Here is a 26,109-nt window from a genome sequence, read left to right on the forward strand (position 1 = left end):
TGGCCAGTGACAGGAGTTGAGGCTGGTGTCTTGCAGGTACACAACTGTAGGGTTAACTGCAGGTGAGCAGAGCCATGCAAGCCAGTGACAGGTGTCCGCATTGAATCCAGGCCCTCCAGCAGCTATGGGGGGCCTTGGCTGTTGGTGTACACTTGTGGGGCCATAGGGGCTTGCTGTGGGCATGTGCACGGCTGTAGCGGCTGGCAGTCGGAGTCAGGCCAGCAGTGTGCAGGTGCACAGCTGCAGGAGTCTCCTGCCATTCTCAACAGTTATCAGTATCTTTCACTAGCTCTTCTTTCTTAGCCCTACTTTCAAGTGTTCATCAACAAGGGTTTATTTTCAGCCTTTTTTTTTCTTCTCTTAGCTATTTTTGGGTGAGCCCCACTAGCATCCTCCTACAAATGTATCTTTCTATCAATACCCAGGGGTTCAAGACTCACAAGAAATCCAGGTAAATGACATTTCTTATCCTCTATGAGTTTGAGAAATCAGAATGATGTATGATTTCTCTCATACTGGGAAACTCCTTCCTCAAGGATAATTGGCTACTGTTTCACATATGACTGACAGTCTTACTAATCAAGATGCTATTGGGATTTCCCTGGTGGTCCAGTGGCTAAGACTCCACGCTCCCAATGCAGGGGGCCTGGGTTCGATCCCTGGTCAGGGAACTAGATCCTGCATGCCTGCCCCAAATAAGATTCCGCGGGCCGCACCGAAGATACCACGTGCCGCCGCAAAGATCCCATGTGCCGCAACTGAGACCCAGCACAGCCTAAATAAATAAATAAAAATAAATCTAAAAGAAATGGGAGGAAGCTTTTTAGCAATTTCAGGAGATGGACACCAGAAGCAAAAAAAGCAGTCTGTGAAAATGTACAATTAAGACCTATCAAAGAAATCTATTGTATATTATTTATTATTTATGAATTGCTTCAAAAAGGCTTTGAGGCAGCCATTTTTGTGTTGGAAGCTGTTGTCTGCAAAGGCAGTACTTTTGGTTTATTCAAGCAGAACATATGTTGATAAAAAGAAAAGTGAATACTCTAGCACATTATAAATAATACCATTTCAAATTAGGAAGTCCCTAGTTTGTAACTGCCCTAGTGGCAGAGGCCATGTATATAAAATGCATTACTTTTTACATAGCACCTAGCTTAAATATACACAAAGTCTTAAATATACACAAAGTCTTAAATGATTTTTGACACAACAGTGATTTTGATCATCTGTGACTGAATCTATAGTCATTTGCAATTGAAGTAGGGGATGTGGTAATTATCCATTTTTATTCCTTAGCATGAATAAATAAACCAGATAAATCTCATTCCTCTCAGAACTCCCCCCTCCAAAAATACTTTTTAGCAAGGTGATTATTCTAATGTCTGTCTTTCTCACATGAATTAGGTAGCAATCAAAGTTTCATTTCACCTCACTTTGTAATTTCAAAAACTAATGAGGATGATGATAATGTTTTAAAAATTCAGTTGCATTACTGTTGCTGTTTTTTTAAATGCTAATGGTGATGATTACTGTGGTGACTTTTCCTGTCTCCCTGAACCCTAGCCTAGCACTAATCGAGCTTTGATCAGTAACCACAGTAATAACAGTAGTACAGTTTGAAAAGTTTAGCAGTTGAGAACTTATTATCATTCAGTAGAATGGTGGGATGAGGTGGGGGGTGCAGATTTTGATCTTCCAGAGTATTTCTGTTTGTTAATATTTTCTTTCTCTCTTTTTGTTATTAATAGTGGTCTGGTAATACTTTTCCTTACCATTTGGTGGTATCTTTTAATGGTCCAGATGAGTGAGTCGACATCTCAAGAGGAACCCAAACCTGCTCAGGTACCTGGTCTTCATAGGTTTCTAACCATTTAGCCATGAGAGGATTTGAGATTCAACATTTTTGGGAAAATTGAGATGCAATATCATATTCTATCATTGAATTATTTCTCTTTTTAGTTGAATTTTTCTGCATCAAGTTTTGACAAAAATGAGGTCAACTAATAGTTGAGTCACAGTGGCCTGCTTCCAGTTGCTTTGTATTCTTTATACCTAACAAGTCTGTTACTGTTTGAGTTTGCTAATACAGCTACTTTATGTGATTTTATTTGGTTGATGTTTACTCATTATGTGATTTTTTTTACATAAAAAGCTTGCTACACTAGACTATAAAATGTCAGTTTTATTTCCGGCTCCTGTTGGGTACCACTTACTAACACTATTTCCACTTCAGGAAAATGGAAAAGAAGACAAAGAAAGGAACCAGGAAGCAACTGAAGTAAAAGAGCCTATTAAGGTAGAGTTTTCATGAGTAATCAGATGTTAATGCTTGAGAGTAAACTGGAGAAATTAATTTTCTTACAAAGAAAAAAAAGGAAAAGATGTGGGTATTCAAAAAGATAAAATGGCAAATGGGAAAAAACAAACCCTTGTTGATCACTAAGCTGACTCATTTGAGTCAGTTGCAGAAAACTTCCATTGACAGGTAAGTTATTTGTGAAGAGCTATTATGAATTATAAGTAAATAAAGTTTACTTTCTAAAATCAGAACTGTTACCCTGAGTACAATAACCACCAGTTTTTAGGGGAACTTCACTATCATTCTGAAAATGTAATCTCCATGTTAATCATTTAAGTAATTTTGTGTTTAAATAAATAGAAGACTTCAATGAGGAAAAATATTTTATAGAAAAGGGGAGGCAAGTGAAAATAGTTATATGGATTCACCATTAAGTTGACTAATGTGAGTCTTAAAGTATTCTATTATCATCCTTTTAAAAGTACATCAACATGAGTACAAAAAGGTATTTTGTCACCATTTATTCATAAAACTAACCTTTACTTTCTTTAGTTAAGGTGAAAATGTTTTTCTTTCCACCACAAATGTGGAAGGTGATTCTAATAGTAAAAGAAAACAGCAGCAATTTCAAATGTCCGATTTCACTGTGTTGTGGTCTCAAATTATGTTTCTAGAAAGTATTATATAATTCAAGGATTAATGTACATCTGGAATAATATTCTTAGCATATTACTTTCTTAGCAATAGGAAGATGTGATGACATTCTGAGCCAATGCACTTTATCTTGTAAATGCAGTAAATAGACCGTGATTACTGCTTTGCTTCTAATATATAGCATTAAATCCTAGCAAAATTAGGGAGGAATGTTTGGTGATTTTTAAAAGGGATTTATGTGCATTCTTTAATTGGGAGAGTTGATGCAACTTTGATGAAAAGCATTTCACTTTTTAATTGGTATTTCTTTTCTCCTTTCAGAGTTCACGGAGTATACCAGACAGTTCGGCATTAGGCACCTGCAGCAATGTGGCAGGAACAGCAGCAAATAAAGTCAAATCCCAAGGTAGAGAACTAGGCTTTCTGCTACACAATAGAATGTAAAACTATTACTAAATTTTAGTTGGGGATGGATTCCTCAAGATTTTGCCTTTTAAAGATATAATCCCAGGGATATTTTAAATGCAGTTTGGGAAATAGTTTAAAATGTATTCCCGTCATCTTCTATTGATACTTTGAGGCAAGTTTATAACTATTCATCTTGTACTTAAAGAGAAAATTTAGCTAAGAGAGCTGACTGACACATGGCAGACAACCCATTAATACAAAAATAAAATGAAGAACCCTAGTGATTCAACCTGCCTGTTGTTTTTCTATTTCTTCTTTTTACCTCTGTACTTGACAACACATTTATTCTATTTGACTTCCAGCCCAATCCTTAACCCAAATCCCACATAATTATGCAGGTTGAAAATTTATATGATCAAAAGGCAACAAATAACTGGGCAAGACATTCATGCCTTTCACTACGGTTCTTCTAATTTTAGATACTTAGTGAAATCCTGTATGACAGAAAATTTTCACAATATTTAAAATTTAACAATTTCAACTTATATTTTAGTTAATTGAAATTCTTTTCAATTTAGTTTACAACTATTGAGTGTTTAGTATATGCTGGGCTGAACTATAATAATTTTTTTTTAATAAATTTATTTATTTTATTTATTTATTTTTGGCTGCGTTAGGTCTTCATCGCTGCGCGCGGGCTTTCTCTAGTTGCGGTGAGCGGGGGCTACTCTTTGTTGCGGCAGGTGGGCTTTTCATTGCGGTGGCTTCTCTTGTTGCAGGGCACGGGCTCTAGGCGCGTGGGCTTCAGTAGTTGTGGCACGTGGGCTCAGTAGTTGTGGCTCGCGGGCTCCAGAGCGTAGGCTCAGTAGTTGTGGCGCACGGGCTTAGTTGCTCCGCCGCATGTGGGATCTTCCCGGACCAGGGCTCGAGCCCATGTCCTCTGCATTGGCAGGCGGATTCTTAGCCACTGCACCACTAGGGAAGTCCCAATAATAATTTTTAAAGCATTTTCTAAACTATAAATTGCTAGTTATAACTTGTAGTTGCTTACTTTTCTCCAAAGTGTTTCTCTGTCTTTTAAACTAATTATAAGTGTTATTTACTATTCCTTCTTATTAGTAAATACTATATAATACATACACATTAAGAACCAAACTTTTCAGCATTTATTTTGCCTTTATTATAAACTTAGTACTGTTTTCACAGCTTCACTAACTTCTAAAAAGTTTCTTGGCAAGTCCCTCCCTACCTGCCCCCTACCACCAGTTTCTTTTTCTTTTTTTTTTTTTTGCATTGTCAACATTTTTTTTTTTTTGTTTACATCTTTCTTGGAGTATAATTGCTTTACAATGTTGTGTTAGTTTCTGCTGTATAACAAAGTGAATCAGCTATATATATGCATATATCCCCATATCCCCTCCCTCTTGAACCTCCCTCCCACCCTCCCTATCCCATCCCTCTAGGTGGTCACAAAACACCGAGCTGATCTCCCTGTCCTATGCAGCTGCTTCCTACTAGCTATCTGGTTTACATTTGGTAGTGTATATATGTCATTGCTACTCTCTCACTTCGTCCCAGCTTCCCCTCCCTGCCCCGTGTCCTCAAGTCCATTCTCTACGTCTGCGTCTTTATTCCTGTCCTGCCACTAGGTTCATCAGAACCATTTTTTTTTAGATTCTATATATGTGTGTTAGCATATGGTATTTGTTTTTCTCTTTCTGACTTACTTCACTCTGTATGACAGACTCTAGGTCCATCCACCTCACTACAAATAACTCAATTTCGTTTCTTTTTATAGCTGAGTATTCCACTGTGTATACCACCAGTTTCTTGATTTTACTTCCTCCTCACTCCCACCCTTCACCATCACCCCATAAATACACTTTGCCTTTACCATACTCACTTGGGCCAGGTTTATGGATGAACTCTTGTGTTTTAAACATGCCAAACAGAATCGCGATCTAGGTAATTTGCTGTAAATTTAATTAGGTGTTCACTTTCATCAGTTTATGGCCAAATTTGCACCTACAAATCTTCACACATATATTCCAACATGTAATTTATTGCCTCTCTAGAAAACATATCGATCAAGAGTTTATGGTCTTGGGGCTTCCCTGGTGGCACAGTGGTTGGGAGTCTGCCTGCCAATGCAGGGGACACGGGTTGGAGCCCTGGTCTGGGAGGATCCCACATGCCGCGGAGCGGCTAAGCCCATGAGCCACAGCTACTGAGCCTGCGCGTCTGGAGCCTGTGCTCCGCCACAAGAGAAGCCGCGACAGTGAGAGGCCCACGCACCGCGATGAAGAGTGGCCCCCGCTCGCCGCAGCTGGAGAGGACCTTCGCACAGAAACGAAGACCCAACACAGCCAAAAATAAATAAATTTAAAAAAAAGAGTTTATGGTCTTTTCTGTTCTTGTACTTTCAATTTGTTATCACTTTTCAATGTATGGTAGAGGGAAATGTGTTTTGTTTGTTTAAGTCTATTCATCCCAGTTTATGATATATACTGAAAACATTGCAGTTGCTTGTTGCGATATCAAATGCAATGCAATGTACTTATTTATTCAGTGATCAGTCACTGTTAATCCTAACATTTCTAAATCTCCCTTTGTAAATACGTGTGTGTGTTTGTGTGTGTGTGTGTGTGTAAGAAGTGGGAAGAGGAACTGTTATTTTAGTCTCAACATGTCAAAGGATGTGTCGTTATCCTTGTTATATACTTGTCAAAATTAAAAGGATGTTATCTTGCCAGGCAGCTCCCAGAATACACTCAAATACATATCTTTGCATAGAAAATATTGTGGTTAAATGTACCATGTGAATTCCTCATTTGTTTCCCTGGTTATTGTATTTTTTAGGATATGAGCTTAACTTGTGTTTTGAGAAATCTTATTTCTTTTTTATTAATTTGCTCAGTTTTATTCTTATTACACAGCCCTAAGTTTAAAAACGTTTTGTAGGAAAATGCCTTTTCCTATAGCTATTGAATTTTAATTACAATAGTGTTTAATAGTGCTTCTTTTCCTCCTCCTTTCATAGTAGTTATTCTACATTATGTACAAATGGTAAGAAATTCTGGCAAGACCAAGACAGCTGAGTTTCAGACAGGACCTGTGTTTAAAGGGAACATCACACATCTGTTAAGTAGCCCTGCTGCGTCAATTTTCACCAGTTTAATCAGCAGCCAGTCCCTGTAATGTTATATGCCTTCTGTGAAGAAAGAGTCTGTTAAAGCTTATTATAATGTGGGTTATAATTCATTCCTATTTATGTCCTTAAATAGGGTTGTACTGAGGCCGTGCCCAGCAGTGGGCCATGCACTAAGTGCAGGAAATGATAAAAGTCACTTATAAGATTGGACCTTTCAAAATATGAATAAGGAATTCTTTTGTGTTCCTACTTATTTAGTTGAAAGCATTTGTGCCCATAGTGCCTGAATAGGACTTTGTATGTTAGAAGGTGGATTGATACAGGGGTGAAGGTGTGCATATTGGGAAAGAATGTGAAAGGCTCTTAATTCCGCAAGAGTTTAGGAAGACAATCCTGAAAAAGAATTTCAGTGCTTAGCATAGTGCCTGGCACTATGACATCAATAATTATTTATTGAGTGAATATGTAAATGAATCTATCTATCTGTAAAAGGTTTAGGAATGTCCAAGCATAGACCTGCTAAAAAACCCAGTACCTATGTGAAATTATGTTCAATTAAACCTCTTAATTTTCCCTTGGGGCAGTGCTGTAATTTATGAATTCAGAGATCACCCAATCAAAAGACAGCTACAGATAGGCTTGTTCAGAATTCTGATGTATTGACCCTGCTATTGCTGTGCCTCCTTTTCTTTTCTTGGTTTTATGGCTCTAAGACAGAAGTGTTTGACCAGAGCTGTAACCAAACACATATCTACTTCCATTCTGCATATCGGTGGGGACAATGCAAGCACGAGGATTATTGCCTAGCAACCTATAATAGCCAAGCACACTAGAGGAGCACTAGCAGGCTGCAGCAAAGATAAGACAATGCCCTAGTTCATGTGTGAGTTTACTAATGAGCCATGCAGATGGCTAGATATTAAGTTGCTATAAATCTGTAGCACTCCCCTTAAAGCAGGAGGAGAATATCTGCCTTGGGTTATGCTGGAGAGGTTAAAAGCAAAGAGAGTACATTAGAACCTGCAGACTTAAACAAAAAAAATTGGTCTCTATCACACGTATTTAAAATAGAAGTAAAAGTATTGTATATTAATGAGCATTGTGACAAAACAGAATGGAAACACTACCCGCCCACCCCGCAAAAAAAGAGGTTAACTTGTTTACAAATCCAACTGAGAGGTAAGGGAGAGCATTATACTACCCTCCTCATTTCCCCCATATATGAATAAGCCAAGGAGGAAATCAAAACTTGGGAGGGATGTTCATAAATACTATCCACTATTGGACTTAAGACATTCTTTAAATGAAATATTGGCTTTTCAAGTGCTTTTAAAAATAAACCACTTAATTTTTTTCCTGGTTAGAAAGATGGATACTATGTAGGTAGAATTTTTTTTTAACATCTTTATTAGAGTATAATTGCTTTACAATGGTGTGTTAGTTTCTGCTTTATAACAAAGTGAATCAGTTATACATATTCATATGTTCCCATATCTCTCCCCTCTTGCATCTCCCTCCCTCCCACCCTCCCTATCCCACCCCCTCTAGGTGGTCACAAAGCACCGAGCTGATCTCCCTGTGCTATGCGGCTGCTTCCCACTAGCTATCTGTTTTACATTTGGTAGTGTATATATGTCCATACCACTTTGTCACTTTGTCTCAGCTTACCCTTCCCCCTCCCCATATCCTCAAGTCCGTTCTCTAGTAGGTCTGCATCTTTATTCCCGTCTTGCCCCTAGGTTCTTCTGACCATTTTCTTTCTTTCTTTCTTTTTTTTTTAGATTCCATATATATATATGTGTTACCATACGGTATTTGTTTTTCTCTTTCTGACTTACTTCACTCTGTATGACAGTCTCTAGGTCCATCCACCTCACTACAAATAACTCAGTTTTGTGCCTTTTTATGGCTGAGAAATATTCCATTGTATATATGTGCCACATCTTCTTTATCCATTCATCTTTGATGGACACTTAGGTTGCTTCCATGTCCTGGCTATTGTAAATAGAGCTGCAATGAACATTTTGGTACATGACTCTTTTTGAATTATGGTTTTCTCAGGGTATATGCCCAGTAGTGGGATTGCTGGGTTGTATGGTAGTTCTATTTTTAGTTTTTTAAGGAACCTCCACACTGTTCTCCATAGTGGCTGTATCAATTTACATTCCCACCGACAGTGCAAGAGGGTTCTCTTTTCTCCACACCCTCTCCAGCATTTATTGTTTGTAGATTTTTTGATCATGGCCATGCTGACCAGTGTGAGATGATATCTCATTGTAATTTTGATTTTCATTTCTCTAATGATTAATGATGTTGAGCATTCTTTCATGTGTTTGTTGGCAATTGTATATCTTCTTTGGAGAAATGTCTATTTAGGTCTTCTGCCCATTTTTGGATTGGGTTGTTTGTTTTTTTGATATTGAGCTGCATGAGTTGCTTATATGTTTTGGAGATTAATCCTTTGTCAGTTGCTTTATTTGTAAATATTTTCTCCCATTCTGAGGGTTGTCTTTTCGTCTTGTTTATGGTTTCCTTTGCTGTGCAAAAGCTTTTAAGTTTCATTAGGTCCCACTTGTTTATTTCTGTTTTTATCTCCATTTCTTTAGGAGGTGGGTCAGAAAGGATCTTGCTGTGATTTATGTCATAGAGTGTTCTGCCTATGTTTTCCTCTAAGAGTTTGATGGTGTCTGGCCTTACATTGAAGTCTTTAATCCATTTTGAGTTTATTTTTGTATATGGTGTTAAGGAGTGTTCTAATTTCATTCTTTTACATGTAGCTGTCCAGTTTTCTCAGCACCACTTATTGAAGAGGCTGTCTTTTCTCCACTGTATATTCTTGCCTCCTTTATCAAAGATAAGGTGACCATAGGTGCGTGGGTTTATCTCTGGGCTTTCTATCCTATTCCATTGATCTATATTTCTGTTTTTGTGCCAGTACCATACTGTCTTGATTACTGTAGCTTTGTAGTATAGTCTGAAGTCAGGGAGCCTGATTCCTCCAGCTCCATTTTTCTTTCACAAGATTGCTTTGGCTATTCGGAGTCTTTTGTGTTTCCATACAAATTGTGAATTTTTTTGTTCTAGTTCTGTGAAAAATGCCAGTGTAGTTTGATAGGGATTGCATTGAATCTGTAGATTGCTTTGGGTAGTAGAGTCATTTTCACAATGTTGATTCTTCCAATCCAAGAACATGGTATGTCTCTCCATCTATTTGTATCATCTTTAATTTCTTTCATCAGTGTCTTATAATTTTCTGCATACAGGTCTTTTGTCTCCTTAGGTAGGTTTATTCCTAGATATTTTATTCTTTTTGTTGCAATGGTAAATGGGAGTGTTTTCTTAATTTCACTTTCAGATTTTTCATCTTTAGTGTATAAGAATGCAAGAGATTTCTGTGCATTAATTTTGTATCCTGCTACTTTACCACATTCATTGATTAGGTCTAGTAGTTTTCTGTTCGCATCTTTAGGATTCTCTATGTATGGTATCATGTCATCTGCAAACAGTGACAGCTTTACTTCTTCTTTTCCGATTTGGATTCCTTTTATTTCTTTTTCTTCTCTGATTGCTGCGGCTAAAACTTCCAAAGCTATGTTGAATAATAGTGGTGAGAGTGGGCAACCTTGTCTTGTTCCTGATATTAGTGGAAATGGTTTCAGTTTTTCACCATTGAGGATGATGTTGGCTGTGGGTTTGTCATATATGGCCTTTATTATGTTGAGGAAAGGTCCATCTATGCCTACTTTCTGGAGGGTTTTTATCATAAATGGGTGTTGAATTTTCTCAAAAGCTTTCTCTGCATCTATTGAGATGATCATATGGTTTTTCTCCTTCAATTTGTTAATATGGTGTATCACATTGATTGATTTGCGTATATTGAAGAATCCTTGCATTCCTGGGATAAACCCCATTTGATCATAATGTATGATCCTTTTAATGTGCTGTTGGATTCTGTTTGCTAGTATTTTGTTGAGGATTTTTGCATCTATGTTCATCAGTGATATTGGCCTGTAGTTTTCTTTCTTTGTGACATCTTTGTCTGGTTTTGGTATCAGAGTGATGTTGGCCTCATAGAATGAGTTTGGGAGTGTTCCTCCCTCTGCTATATTTTGGAAGAGTTTGAGAAGGATAGGTGTTAACTCTTCTCTAAATGTTTGATAGACTTCTCCTGTGAAGCCATCTGGTCCTGGGCTTTTGTTTGTTGGAAGATTTTTAATCACAGTTTCAATTTCAGTGCTTGTGATTGGTCTGTTCATATTTTCTATTTCTTGCTGGTTCAGTCTCAGAAGGTTGTGCATTTCTAAGAATGTGTCCATTTCTTCCAGGTTGTCCATTTTATTGTCATAGAGTTGCTTGTAGTAATCTCTCATGATCCTTTGTATTTCTGCAGTGTCAGTTGTTACTTCTCCTTTTTCATTTCTAATTCTGTTGATTTGAATCTTCTCCCTTTTTTTCTTGATGAGTCTGGCTAATGGTTTATCAATTTTGTTTATCTTCTCAAAGAACCAGCTTTTAGTTTTATTGATCTTTGCTATCATTTTCTTTATTTCTTTTTCATTTATTTCTGATCTGATCTTTATGATTTCTTTCCTTCTGCTAACTTTGGGATTTTTTTGTTCTTCTTTCTCTAATTGCTTTAGGTGTAGGGTTAGGTTGTTTATTTGAGATGTTTCTTGTTTCTTAAGGTAGGCTTGTATAGCTAAAAACTTCCATCTTAGAACTGCTTTTGCTGCATCCCATAGGTTTTGGGTCATCATGTTTTCATTGTCATTTGTTTCTAGGTATTTTTTGATTTCCTCTTTGATTTCTTCACTGATGTCTTGGTTATTAAATAGTGTATTGTTTAGCCTCCATGTGTTTGTATTTATTACAGATTTTTTTCCTGTAATTGATATCTAGTCTCATAGTATTGTGGTCGGAAAAGATACTTGATATGATTTCAATTTTCTTAAATTTACCAAGGCTTGATTTGTGACCCAAGATATGATCTATCCTGGAGAATGTTCCATGAGCACTTGAGAAGAATGTGTATTCTGTTGTTTTTGGATGGAATGTCCTGTAAATATCAATTAAGTCCATCTTGTTTAATGTATCATTTAAAGCTTGTGTTTCCTTATTTATTTTCATTTTGGATGATCTGTCCATTGGTGAAAGTGGGGTGTTAAAGTCCCCTACTATTATTGTGTTACTGTCGATTTCCCCTTTTATGGCTGTTAGTATTTGCCTTATGTATTGAGGTGCTCCTATGTTGGGTGCCTAAATATTTACAATTGTTATATCTTCTTCTTGGATTGATCCCTTGATCATGATGTAGTGTCCTTCCTTGTCTCTTGTAATAGTCTTTGTTTTAAAGTCTATTTTGTCTGATATGAGAATTGCCACTCCGGCTTTCTTTTGATTTCCATTTGCATGGAATATCTTTTTCCATCCCCTCACTTTCAGTCTGTATGTGTCCCTAGGTCTGAAGTGGGTCTCTTGTAGACAGCATATATACAGGTCTTGTTTTTGTATCCATTCAGCCAGTCTATGTCTTTTGGTTGGAGCATTTAATCCATTTACATTTAAGGTAATTATCGATATGTATGTTCCTATTACCATTTTCTTAATTGTTTTGGGTTTATTATTGTAGGTCTTTTCCTTCTCTTGTGTTTCCTGCCTAGAGAAGTTCCTTTAGCATTTGTTGTAAAGCTGGTTTGATGGTGCTGAATTCTCTTAGCTTTTGCTTGTCTGTAAAAGCTTTTAATATCTCCGTCAAATCTGAATGAGATCCTTGCTGGGTAGAGTAATCTTGGTTGTAGGTGTTTCCCTTTCATCACTTTAAATATGTCCTGCCATTCCCTTCTGGCTTTCAGAGTTTGTGCTGAAAGATCAGCTGTTAACCTTATGGGGATTCCCTTGTATGTTATTTGTTGCTTTTCCCTTGCTGCTTTTAATATTTGTTCTTTGTATTTAATTTTCGATAGATTGATTAATATGTGTCTTGGCATGTTTCTCCTTGGATTTATCCTGCGTGAGACTCTCTGTGCTTCCTGGACTTGATTAACTATTTCCTTTCCCATATTAGGGAAGTTTTCAACTATAATCTCTTCAAATATTTTCTCAGTCCCTTTCTTTTTCTCTTCTTCTTCTGGGACCCCTATAATTCGAATGTTGGTGCGTTTAATGTTGTCCCAGAGGTCTCTGAGACTGTCCTCTATTCTTTTCATTCTTTTTTCTTTATTCTGCTCTGCACTGGTTATTTCCACTATTTTATCTTCCAGGTCACTTATCCGTTCTTCTGCCTCAGTTATTCTGCTATTGATCCCTTCTAGAGAATTTTAAATTTCAGTTATTGTGTTGTTCATCTGTGTTTGTTTGCTCTTTAGTTCTTCTAGGTCCTTGTTAAACGTTCCTTGTATTTTCTCCATTCTATTTCCAAGATTTTGGATCATCTTTTTTTTTTTTTTTTTTTTTAATTTTTATTTATTTATTTATATATGGCTGTGCTGGGTCTTCGTTTCTGTGCGAGGGCTTTCTCTAGTTGTGGCGAGCGGGGGCCACTCCTCGTCGCGGTGTGCGGGCCTCTCACTGTCGCGGCCTCTCGTTGCGGAGCACAGGCTCCAGACGCGCAGGCTCAGTAATTGTGGCTCACGGGCCTAGCTGCTCCGCGGCATGTGGGATCCTCCCAAGCCAGGGCTCGAACCCGTGTCCCCTGCATTGGCAGGCAGATTCTCAACCACTGCGCCACCAGGGAAGCCCTGGATCATCTTTACTATCATTATTCTGAATTCTTTTTCAGGTAGACTGCCTATTTCCTCTTCATTTGTTAGGTCTGGTGGATTTTTGCCTTACTCCTTCATCTGCTGTGTGTTTCTCAGTCTTCTCATTTTGCTTAACTTACTATGTTTGGGGTCTCCTTTTTGCAGGCTGCAGGTTCGTAGTTTCCACTGTTTTTGTTGTCTGTCCCCAGTGGCTAAGGTTGGTTCAGTGGGTTGTGTAGGCTTCCTGGTGGAGGGGACTAGTGCCTGTGTTCTGGTGGATGAGACTGGATCTTGTCTTTCTGGTGGGCAAGTCCACATCTGGTGGTGTGTTTTGGGGTGTCTGTGGCCTTATTATGATTTTAGGCAGCCTCTCTGCTAATGGGTGGGGTTGTGTTCCTGTCTTGCTAGTTGTTTGGCATAGGGTGTCCTGCACTGTAGCCTGCTGGTCATTGAGTGAAGCTGGGTCTTGGCGTTGAGATGGAGATCTCTGGGAGATTTTTGCCATTTGATATTACGTGGAGCTGGGAGGTCTCTTGTGGACCAGTGTCCTGAACTTGGCTCTCCCACCTCAGTGGCACAACCCTGACGCCTGGCTGGAGCACCAAGAGCCTGTGCTCCACACGGCTCAGAATAAAAGGGAGAAAAAAAAGAAAGAAAGAAAGAAGAAGATAAAATAAAATAAAGTAAAATAAAATAAAGTTATTAAAATAAAAAATAAAAAATAAGTATTAAGAAAAGAAATTTTTTTAAGTAATAAAAAAAAAAAAAACGGACAGACAGAACCCTAGGACAAATGGTAAAAGCAAAGCTATACAGACAAAATCACACACAGACGCATACACATACACACTCACAAAAAGAGAAAAAGGGGAAAAAATATATATATCGTTGCTCCCAAAGTCCACCTCCTCAATTTGGGATGATTCGTTGTCTATTCAGGTATTCCACAGATGCAGGGTACATCAAGTTGATTGTGGAGATTTAATCCGCTGCTCCTGAGGCTGCTGGGAGAGATTTCCCTTTCTCTTCTTTGTTCGCACAGCTCCCGGGGTTCAGCTTTGGATTTGGACCCACCTCTGCGTGTAGGTTGCCTGAGGTCGTCTGTTCTCCGCTCAGACAGGACGGGGTTAAAGGAGCAGCTGCTTCGGGGGCTCTGGCTCGCTCCAGCCGGGGGGAGGGAGGGGTACGGATGTGGGGCGAGCCTGCGGCGGCAGAGGCCAGCGTGACGTTGCAGCAGCCTGAGGTGTGCCATGTGTTCTCCCGGGGAAGTTGTCCCTGGATCACGGGACCCTGGCAGTGGCGGGCTGCACAGGCTCCCGGGAGGGGCGGTGTGGATAGTGACCTGTTCTTGCACACAGGCTTCTTGGTGGCTGCAGCAGCAGCCTTAGCGTCCCATGCCCGTCTCTGGGGTCCGCGCCGATAGCCGCGGCTCACGCCCGTCTCTGGAGCTCCTTTAAGCGGCGCTCTGAATCCCCTCTCCTCGTGCACCAGGAAACAAAGAGGCAAGAAAAAGTCTCTTGTCTCTTCGGCAGCTCCAGACTTTTTCCTGGACTCCCTCCCGGCTAGCTGTGGCGCACTAGCCCCCTTCAGGCTGTGTTCACGCAGCCAACCCCAGTCCTCTCCCTGCGATCCAACCGAAGCCCGAGCCTCAGCTCCCAGCCCCCGCCTCAGCTCCCAGTCCCCGCCCGCCCCGGCAGGTGAGCAAACAAGCCTCTCGGGCTGGTGAGTGCTGGTCGGCACCGATCCTCCATGCGGGAATCTCTCCGCTTTGCCCTCCGCACCCCTGTGGCTGCGCTCTCCTCCGTGGCTCCGAAGCTCCCCCGCTCCTCCACTCGCAGTCTCTGCCCACGAAGGGCCTTCCTAGCGTGTGGAAACCTTTCCTCCTTCACAGCTCCCTCCCACTGGTGCAGGTCCTGTCCGTATTCTTAGTCTGTTTTTTCTTTTTTCTTTTACCCTACCCAGGTACGTGGGGAGTTTCTTGCCTTTTGGGAGGTCTGAGGTCTTCTGCCAGCGTTCAGTAGGTGTTCTGTAGGAGTTGTTCCACATGTAGATGTATTTCTGATGTATTTGGGGGAGGAAGGTGATCCCCGCATCTTACTCTTCCGCCATCTTGAAGCTCCACCTGTAGGTAGAATTTAAAAGTATTCTTCAGAGTACTCTCAAAGCTAAGAAAGAAATTTTAATAAATAAAAAGAATTTTAAAATATTTATGGATAGCCTCCCCCAAAATGAGAATGAATAAATACATTGCAATGCAGTCATATAATGAAATATTATGAAGCAGTGAAAAACGAACACACTGGAGCTGCAGTTATCAATATAGATGAATTTCATAAACGTAATATTAAGTATTTAAAAGGTCACAGAATACACATGATATGAAATCATTTTTATAGAAATTAAAAACAAGAACAATATTATATTGCTTATATATAATATATACAAATGCAGAAAAATGATAAACGTGAAATTCCGAATAGTGTTTCTATCAAAGTAGGGGTATTTGAGAGGCTTTAATATACAGGTAATTTTTTTCTTAAGCTAAGAGTAGCTATATGGCTACGTATATCATCATTATACTTACAGGTCTTAAATATTTCATAATTAAAATTTAAAAAAACACTGCTCTAAGTTGTGGAGGTTCTGGTCTCTTACCCTTTTATTGCACTAGTACTATTTATTGAGAGTTATTAATGATTGAAGCATGGCTCAATAACTGCTTTCTGGTTATGTTAAAAACAATGAGTATGGGGACTTCCCTGGCCGCCCAGTGGTTAGGACTTCGCCTTCCAATGCAGAGGTAAGTTCCCAAATGCCTCGTGGCCAAAAAACCAAAACGTAAAACAGAAGCAGTATTGTAACAAATTCAATAAAGACTTTAAAAGTGGTCCACATTAAAAAAAAAATCTTTAAAAAAATAATGAGTATCAAAATAATTTCCATATCTATTTCTTCTTTTCTCCTGAATCCACGAAGTAATAGAGGCAAAGAACTTTAACAGTGTATGGCCCTAATCCTATTGTGGTTCAGTTGGACATTAATATTTTTTCAGTGGAGAGAAGCAAATTGACTAGTAGATAATATTTGAAAGACCTGGAACTACTTCATCTCCATGGCCATACCAGAAAAAACCTTAAGATTCTTACTAAGTTTTTCATTCCAATCACCTCAGCAATCGTGGCTGTAGAAAAAAACATCTGAGAGCTTATTGTTCAGAGCCTGAACTAGCTAGGTCCTGGGAACCTAATTATATTTCTATTATATGTTAACAACAAACAATTAGAAAATGAAAATTTTAAAATACAGTTTTAATGGCATAAAAAGCACTAAATATCTCAAAATAAATCTAACCAAAAATGAACAAAACCTGTACACTGAAACTATAAAACATTGTTAAAAGAAATTAAAGAAGACCTAAATAAATGAAAAAATATACCTTATTCATGAATTAGAAGACTTAATATTGTTAAGAAAGTAGTGCTCCCTCGACTGACCTCTAGATGCAGTGTAATTCTAGCAAAAATTTGTGCAGGGTTCTGTATATGTGTCTGTGTGTATATAAAATAATTTGATTCTAAAATTTATGTAGAAATGCAAAAGACCCAGAAAAGCCAAGGAAATCTTGAAGAACAACAAAGCTGGGGGATTTATATTACTAAATATCAACATTTATAATTAGGTTACAGAAATTAGGACGGTAGGACATTGACATAAGGATAGACAAATAAGCCAATGAAATAGAGTCCAGTTGAAAGTCCTGTATTGAAAACAGGAGGTGTTTTCAGTAATGATGCCAAAATGGAAAATATGTATTTTTGAGTCCTACCTCACCCCACACATGCAAATAAATTCTACATGTATTGTAGATATAAATGTGAGTGATAAAACAGTAAGTAATTTTAGAAGATAACAGGAGAATATTGTCATGATTTGCTAATATTCTGTTGAAGATTTACATCTATATTCATAAGGAATAGTAGTCTGAAATTTTCTTTTCATGTGGTGTCCTTATCTGGCTTTGGTATCATATCTATGCTGGCCTCATAGAATGAGTTAGAAACTGTTATGTCCTCTTCAATTTGGGGGGAGGAGTGTTGTAAGGATAGGTTTTAATTCTTTAAATGTTTGATTAAATTCACTGGTGAAGCCATCTGGTCCAGGACTTTTCTTTCTTGTGAGGGTTTTGGTTACTAATTTAATCTCTTTACTTGTTATGGGTCTGTTAAGATTTTCTATTTCTTTTTGAGTCAGTTTAGATACTTTTTATGTATTTTTTGTCCATTTATTCTAGGTTATCCTTTTTATCTCTGTGAGATTGGTGGTAATGTTCCCACTTTCATTTCCTATATTAGTTTTTTTGTGTCTTCACTCTTTTTCTCTTTGCCAGTCTAGCAATTTGTCAATTATGTTGATCTTTTCAAATAACCAACTTTTGGTTTCATTGATTTTCTCTGCTGTTTTTATAGTCTCTATTTTGTTTATCTCCACTCTAATCTTTATTATTTCCTTCCTTCTGTTAGTTTTAGGTTGATTTTACTCTTCTTTTTCTAGTCCTTGAGGTGTAAACTTAGATTATTGATTTGAGATTTTTCTTCTTTTTTAATGTAGTCACTTAACAGCCATAAATTTCCCTCTGAGCATTGCTTTCACTGCATCCCATAAGTTTTGGTATAGTGTGTTTCCATTTTCATTCATCTCGAAGTATGTTCTAATTTCCCTTGTGATTTCTTCTTTAACCCATTGGTTGATTAAAAGTGTGTTTTTTAATCCCACAGATTTCTCCTATATCTTCAAAGAAGACACTTTGTATGATATTTATAATTTTAAATCTATTAGAATTTGTTTTGTGGCCTAACATATAGTCTATCCTGGAGGATGTCCCATGTGCACTTGAGCAGAATGTGTATTCTACTGTTGTTGGGTGGAATATTCAGTATACATCTGTTAGAGCTGGATTTTTGTTTATGGCATGAAGTATGGGTCCAACTTCATTTTTTTGCACATGAATACCCATTTTTTGCAGCACCATTTGCTGAAGAGATAATTTTCTCCCCATTGAATGATCATGGCACCCTTGGCAAAAGTCAATTGGTCATATATTTATGGGTATATTTCTGCTCCAGGCTCATCTTGAATATTTCTTGCCCCAGTCCTAGAATCAGCCATTCTTTCAATGAGTCCTGATTTTTTTAAATTGGAGAATGATATTAGAAACCAAGGTCTGGGGACTTCCCTGGTGGCACAGTGGTTAAGAATCCGCCTGCCAATGAAGGGGGCACAGGTTCGAGCCCTGGTTCGGGAAGATCCCACATGCCGTGGAGCAACTAAGCCGGAGCGCCACAACTACTGAGCCTGCACTTTAGAGCCCATGCTCCGCAACAAGAGAAGCCACCGCAATGAGAAGCCTGCGCACCGCAACGAAGAGCAGCCCCTGCTTGCCGCAAATAGGGAAAGCCTGCATGCAGCAACGAAGACCCAATGCAACCAAAAATAAATAAATAAGTAAATTAAAAATTTCAATCCTATTAAAAAAAAAGAAAGAAGCCAAGATCTGAGCACTAGGTTTCCAAGCTCTTGTAATTTTTAAAAATAATATAACTATATTTTTAATTTCCTCTAATTTCTCTGCTGTGAGGATATTAATTACAGCTCTTTTAGAACTCCTTATATTTGTTCTATTAATGGTGCTTCCTTGGATAGTATTAATCTTTGCATTTGTTTAGTCATGGAGATAGTTTTCGTTAAATATTTGGTGATCCTTACGTGTGTGCTTACATTTGCATTTGGGAATCCCTGTTTGCTTTTCTCTGGATGACGTTTCTGTTTTCTGTAGCCTGCTGCCAGTGATTGTGGAGGAGGGGTAAGATATGCAGATTGTGGAGGAGGGGTAAGATGTGCAGACAATGAAGTCTGTCAGCAATTCATTTTCTCTGTGTGTGGAGGCATTATCCTGCCTCTCTTGCCCGAATCCCCTTGTCCCAGTTCAAGGGTGAATGCCTCTGGTGCCTGATGATTAGCTCAAATGGGGATGAAGATACACAAAAAGGTCAGTCATTCTCCTGCTATCCATATCTACATCCTTTAAACTTAGGGTGCCTCAGAGCTACTCCCAAATTTCACAGTCATCTTCTGGATCTTTTTAGTCTTATAGTTTCTTTAATCAATCTAATCCCATCGACCTTACATTTTTCAGAGACCCTCAAAGTTTCTGAAGGCCCTCTTCATAACTGATTGTTAGCATTCTTTTTTTTTTTTTTTTTTGGCTGTGCCGCCTTAGTAGTGGCATCCAGGATCTTCATTGAGACATGAGGACTCTTAGTTGTGGCATGCATGTGGGATCTAGTTGCCCAACCAGGAATCAAACCCAGGCCCCTTGCATTGGGAGCGCAGAGTCTTACCCACTGGACCACCAGAGAAGTCCTTTTTTTAAAATTAATTTTTATTGGAGTATAATTGCCTTACAATGTTATGTTAGTTTCTACTGGTTGTTAGCATTCTTATGTTTATATTAAAACACACACACACACAAACACACACACACCCTTTTCTATCATTTCTAGAGATTTTGGTAGGGAGGGCATGTAGGTCCTGACCTCAGTCCACTATCTTGGTCTAAAATCTCCAACATGGAAGAAGTTGGAAATATGAGAGTGGGAAGAAATATATTTATTGGGTTGGCCAAAAGGTTCATTTGGGTTTTTCTGTAACACCTTATGGAAAACCCCGAGCGAACTTTTTGGCCAACCCAATACACGTACATGTCTGGTAGACTCTCTTCACTGCCTACTCAGCAGACATTTTCCCACCTTTTGTCTGCCAATGGAACTTCAATTTTGTAGCAGATGGAAATCACTTGATATCAGAGAATTTGGTCTAAACCCTGACCAAATTTGGTCTAAACCCTGACCAAGGAATAAATTATGATTGATCAAAACTATTCTCAATAACCCTTTTACCTTTACCAGCTGTTGGCCTAGGGTGGGCATGTAACCTAATTAGGGCCAATGAAATGTAAAGGAAAGTCTTAGAGTGAGGAGTCTGGGATCTTCTCTTCTTGAATAATAAAACAGCACCTCAAGAAGAGAAAGCTCCTTCATTCTCAATCCTTTTCTCCTGTAAAGAAGTGATGCCTGGAGCTGCAATAGCTATCTTGTGATCCTGAGATACAAGCACAAAAAATGAATAAAGAACAATAGAAACATGCTAGGTACTTAATAAAAACACTGAGCTGTTGAATGGCTTCTGATTAAGAAAACAGTAAATGTCCTTATGGTTAAAGTCACTGCTGTCTGATTTTCTGTTACTTTTAGCTGTGTTTGAATATACCATGTAAATGGATGTAAAATAATTTTCTAATAATATTCTAAAGTAACATAGATTAAAATCTACTTCTAATATTTCTTACATTTCAATTTTTGTCCCCTCAGAATTAAACCTGGAGGAGCAGCCAAAAATCTCAACTTGTTCAATAAAGGACTCTAGAATCTCAAAGAATACTGTATTCAGAAAACCTGCAAAAGTGATTTTCAATTTAGATCAAACTACACAGAGTTTGAAGCTAGAACAGTCATGGAAGAAAAATCTTTTTGAAAGACTGCAGGCAAGAGCCCAGACAATGCAGCAGAAAATCATAGATAAGGAAAATCTGAAGAAGGAACTAGAAAAAAAGGCTGAAGAAAAACTCCCCAGGGATAATTTGGCCAAAGAGTGGTTTAATACTGAAAACATGACACTGAACACTCGTGCATATTTGCTCGACAAACTTCTACCCACCTTAGTTCCTGGAATGGAAAAAATGTTAATGCAAGTGGAAAAGAAGAAGCTTTTGGCAGAAGTTGATATTCCAACCAAGTTTGATCCAATTAACTATTTGGGGGAATACTTAATGAGAAACAGCCCTAATTATATCAAAGACTCAGGAATGTCTGGTTATCAGAGGGTGATGAGAAATATCACAGAAGACCTGAAGATACACGTTCCGAACACTACTTACAACAGGTACAGTTTGTTGTATTTTCAGTTGATGATCTAGCTCCTTATGTTGAAAAGCAAGTAGAACAGTAACATAATCATACAAATAGGACTTAAAGTAATTTTATAGTTCTTCAAAAAGTATTTACTGAGCTACTACTATGTGCTTCACTATTTATGAGGCACTGTGAAGACTAACAAGGTATATTAAGTAAGTTCCTTGTACTCATGAATTTAGTTATCTCACTAGGATCCCAAGTGTATATTTATTTGTTTATTATTTGTCTTCTTGCATTGGAAAGTAAGCTATATGAGAGGAAGGACTTTTTAAAATTTAACTTTTCAGATAGGTAATATGTTCACCTGGTTCAAAAGCTGAAACGTATAAAGTGTTATACGGTGAAAACTTTCTCTCCCATTCTTATCCTCCATCCACGCAGTGCTCCACCTCTGCTATAAATAGCTACTGTTCTTAGTTTTCAGTGGATCTTTCCGAAATTTCTTAGTGCATACATAAGCAAATGCAAATATACATTCTTAATTTTCTTCCTTTTATCCAAAGGATGTGAATAAGTTACAAATATTTTCCTCTGTTTTTCACCTGTCATTTATCTTGTGTCATGTAGAGGATTTTTTATTTCTATGTGGTCAGATTTATTTACTTTTATTTTATGGCTTCTGGGCTTTGAGTCATTGTTACATTTCATTTCAAGATGTTAAAAGAATTGTCCCATGTTTTCTTCTGGAATTATTTTAATTTTAATTTGAAGTATTGATCCATTTAGAATTTATCCTAGTGTAAGATTTAAAATATGTATCCAACTTATTCCTTTTCCAAATGGCTACATAGTTAGCCCAATAACAATTACTGAATAGTCTATATTTGTTCTTCTTTTCTAATCATTACTGTCTATTCTTGTGTGTTTACTTTTCAATATGAGCTTTAGGATTGATTCATCTACCTGAAAAAAAAAGGGGGGGGGAGAGAGAACACCAAAAGAAACGTTATAGGAATTTTTATTGAAATAAGATTAAATTTATTCATTATCTTAGGGAGAATCAACATCCTTAATAATGACAAGTGTTTCTATATGAGAATGCTTATCTTTCCATTTGCTCATCTTATTCTGTATTAGTCAATGTTGTCTTAAAGTTGTTAGGAATATCATGAAAGAGTTAAAGTATTTAAAGATGCTTTCTTTGCTGAGATTATCAGAATTAGGGTTTCATCTTCCTCTGGCAAAAATCCAAGATCCATATGTCAACACGACAGTTTCAGGCATTTGTAGAATATTCAGAAATCCTAGGGATGCTTTACAGCAGCACAATGTCTATTAACTTAAAGCTTGGATACCCAGCAATCTTAGCAAAAACAGTCCTGCTTTTAAATTCTCTGAACTATATCATTGTTTGTGTTGTTCTCAATCCATTAGAGAGCTTTGGAGAAGTCCGTTCATTTTAGGAATGAGAGCTTTCCTTACTTATGCTCAAGAAAAAGGACACATAATATTTTTGTTTGGTTTGTCAAGACTTTATCTTCTGGTGATAATGTTAAAGTGTCTGTTTGACTCAACCTGATCTGAAAATTTTTCATCTGCCTACTTCCCTGGACAAAAAGGGATTCATCTTTGTTTGGTGTCTAAGTACGATAGATAGAGAAGACACTCCTTACTGATTTGGAACAATTTATATAGTGGTAGCCACTTACCTAAAAAATAAAATATCACCGCTATTTGTAAGTTTTACATATGCAGTATACTTTTATTGCTTTCCCTCAGGGTTCCTGTAAGACAGGTATAGAATTGAAGTGGACTATAATTCTTACATGTAAATTTGCAAAACTGATAAGGAGGGTAGGTTTGTGTCATTTTGTTTTTCTTCATATTTTCTTTTCTTTTAGCATCTTTTCCCTCTGATTCTTGATCCCTCCAATTCTTGAGAATGCATATTCTATGTCACTACTGCCTTATTGTGAATTGATAATGTAAAATATTTGCTCTTAAAATAAGATTACAAACTTTTGATAGCTTGATTATGGTGATGGTTACACATATTTATACATGTGTTGAAATTTATACAACTATGCACCAAAAAAGGTTAATTTTACTGTATATATATTTTTTAAATTAAACATTAAAAAGGAAGTATAGAGAAAGATTATTAATGTTAGAATTTCACACTACTGCAGAGAAGTACACTATTGCACACTATTTTCTATCATATTGCACACTATATTGCATGCCATTTTCTATCATATCTATATTTCCAACACTGAGCGAAGTATTTGGCATGAATTGGGCCTCAATAAATATTTGTTAGATGAATGAATTAATAACTTAAATTTATTGAGGAGTCTTCACAGTCAATCAGTATTTATGGCATAATTACTCAGTGCTTAATGTTGAGCCATACGAAAAAAAAAATACAAAATTTGGTTCTTGTCATGAGGAGCTTATACACTCTAGTTGAGGAAATATGACTAAAACATAGCTAAATTTATCAAAATAGTTGTCCACATAGCACTTTCCCTACTTCCTACACTTTTATCAACCTGTTCCATCTGGTCTTTGTTCCAGGCTCTCTTCAATAAATGTCACTTACCAATATGACAACATTTTCTCTGCTTCTAGGCCCAGTGGAAAGTTTGCAGTCCTCATCTTACTTGACCTCTTAGCAGTGTTCAATTATGTTGGCCATTTCCTCCTTGAAATACTGTTTCCCTTCCTTCCATGATATCATTTTTTACTAGTTTTCCCTCTACCTCTGTTTAATCCTTCTCAGTATCCTTTGCTGGTTCATTCTTTGCTACCTGATCTTCAAATATTAAGGTTCCTTAAGGCATAGTTCTCCTATCACTCCATAATCCATCCCTGAGTGCCCTCATTACAACACATGTAACTATCTATTCAGTATCTGCACTTGGATGTTTCCCGAGCATCTCAGTTTCAACAAGTCATTGTCTTAATTGATCATCCATCCAGATTTTTAAGCCAAAACCAGAGGGATTAACCTTGACACTTTCTGCTTCCTCATTGATCACTTCCAGTCAATCATTAAGTCCTGCTGATTTTACCTCCTTCTTTCAAATCTATTCATTTCTGACCCTCCCCACTGCTGTCACCCTAGTCTAAGCTACCATCATCTGTCACCTGCAATATTGCAATAGTCTCCTAATTGTTATGTTTACATCCATTTTGCCCTCTTCCACTCTATCGTTTACCTGTTATCTGAAGATTTTTTTAAAGTTTAACGTTTTCACATTTTTCTCCAGTGTGAAACCTTTCACTGTTATCCCTTTATTCTTAGGATAAAAACCAAAATCCTTAACTAGGCCTATACAAACTTTCTTGTATGACCTGGTCTCTGACTTTCTTTCTAGCCCGGGCTCCCACCTCTCTCATTCTCACACTCTATACCCAAGGCATATAGGATTTCTTTCAGTTCTTCAAACATACTATGCTTCTTTCCACTTCAGGATCTTTTCACATGTCATTACTTCTTCCCCTTCCTTTTTTTTTTTTTTTTTTTTAAACATCTTTATTGAAGTATAATTGCTTCACAATGGTGTGTTAGTTTCTGCTTTATAACAAAGTGAATCAGCTACACATATACACACGTTCCCATATCTCCTCCCTCCTGCATCTCCCTCCCTCCCACCCTCCCCATCCCACCGCCCAAGGCGGTCACAAAGCACTGAGCTGATCTCCCTGTGCTATGCGGCTGCTTCCCACTAGCTATCTATTTTACATTTGGTAGTGTATATATGTCCATGACACTCTCTCACCCTGTCACATCTCACCCCTCCCCCTCCCCATATCCTCAAGTCCATTCTTTAGTAGGTCTGTGTCTTTATTCCCGTCTTGCCACTAGGTTCATGACCTTTTTTTTTTTTTTTCCTTAGATTCCATATATATGTGTTAGCATACTGTATTTGTTTTTCTCTTTCTGACTTACTTCACTCTGTATGACAGACTCTAACTCCATCCACCTCATTACAAATACCTCCATTTCATTTCTTTTTATGGCTGAGTAATATTCCATTGTATATATGTGCCACATCTTCTTTATCCATTCATCCGATGATGGACACTTTGGTTGCTTCCATGTCCTGGCTATTGTAAATAGAGCTGCAATGAACATTTTGGTACATGACTCTTTTTGAATTATGGTTTTCTCAGGGTATATGCCCAGTAGTGGGATTGCTGGGTCGTATGGTAGTTCTATTTTTAGTTTTTTAAGGAACCTCCATACTGTTCTCCATAGTGGCTGTATCAATTTACATTCCCACCAACAGTGCAAGAGTGTTCCCTTTTCTCCACACCCTCTCCAGCATTTATTGTTTCTAGATTATTTGATGATGGCCATTCTGACCGGTGTGAGATGATACCTCATTGTAGTTTTGATTTGCATTTCTCTAATGATTAATGGTGTTGAGCATTCTTTCATGTGTCTGTTGGCCATCTGTATATCTTCTTTGGAGAAATGTCTATTTAGGTCTTCTGCCCATTTTTGGATTGGGTTGTTTGTTTTTTTGTTATTGAGCTGCATGAGCTGCTTGTAAATCTTGGAGATTAATCCTTTGTCAGTTGCTTCATTTGCAAATATTTTCTCCCATTCTGAGGGTTGTCTTTTCGTCTTGTTTATGGTTTCCTTTGCTGTGCAAAAGCTTTTAAGTTTCATTAGGTCCCATTTGTTTATTTGTGTTCTTATTTCCATTTCTCTAGGAGCTGGGTCAAAAAGGATCTTGCTGTGATTTATATCATAGAGTGTTCTGCCTATGTTTTCCTCTAAGAGTTTGATAGTGTCTGGCTTTACACTTAGGTTTTTAATCCATTTTGAGTTTATTTTTGTGTATGGTGTCAGGGAGTGTTCTAATTTCATAC

The 26,109-nt window shown here is 37.7% G+C and overlaps 1 protein-coding gene across 1 annotated transcript in view; it reads left to right on the top strand.

Moving 5' to 3' along the window:
• Positions 1-26,109, top strand: part of EFCAB5 (EF-hand calcium binding domain 5) — a 125,878-nt gene that overhangs the window by 13,835 nt on the left and 85,934 nt on the right. The window contains 4 exon segments of the mRNA XM_068530614.1: positions 1,752-1,845; positions 2,237-2,299; positions 3,278-3,362; positions 20,683-21,253. Coding sequence (XP_068386715.1) covers positions 1,752-1,845; positions 2,237-2,299; positions 3,278-3,362; positions 20,683-21,253 — 813 coding nt within the window.

Source organism: Eschrichtius robustus, chromosome 20, assembly GCF_028021215.1.
Source record: "Eschrichtius robustus isolate mEscRob2 chromosome 20, mEscRob2.pri, whole genome shotgun sequence".
In the NCBI taxonomy this organism is placed as follows: domain Eukaryota; kingdom Metazoa; phylum Chordata; class Mammalia; order Artiodactyla; family Eschrichtiidae; genus Eschrichtius; species Eschrichtius robustus.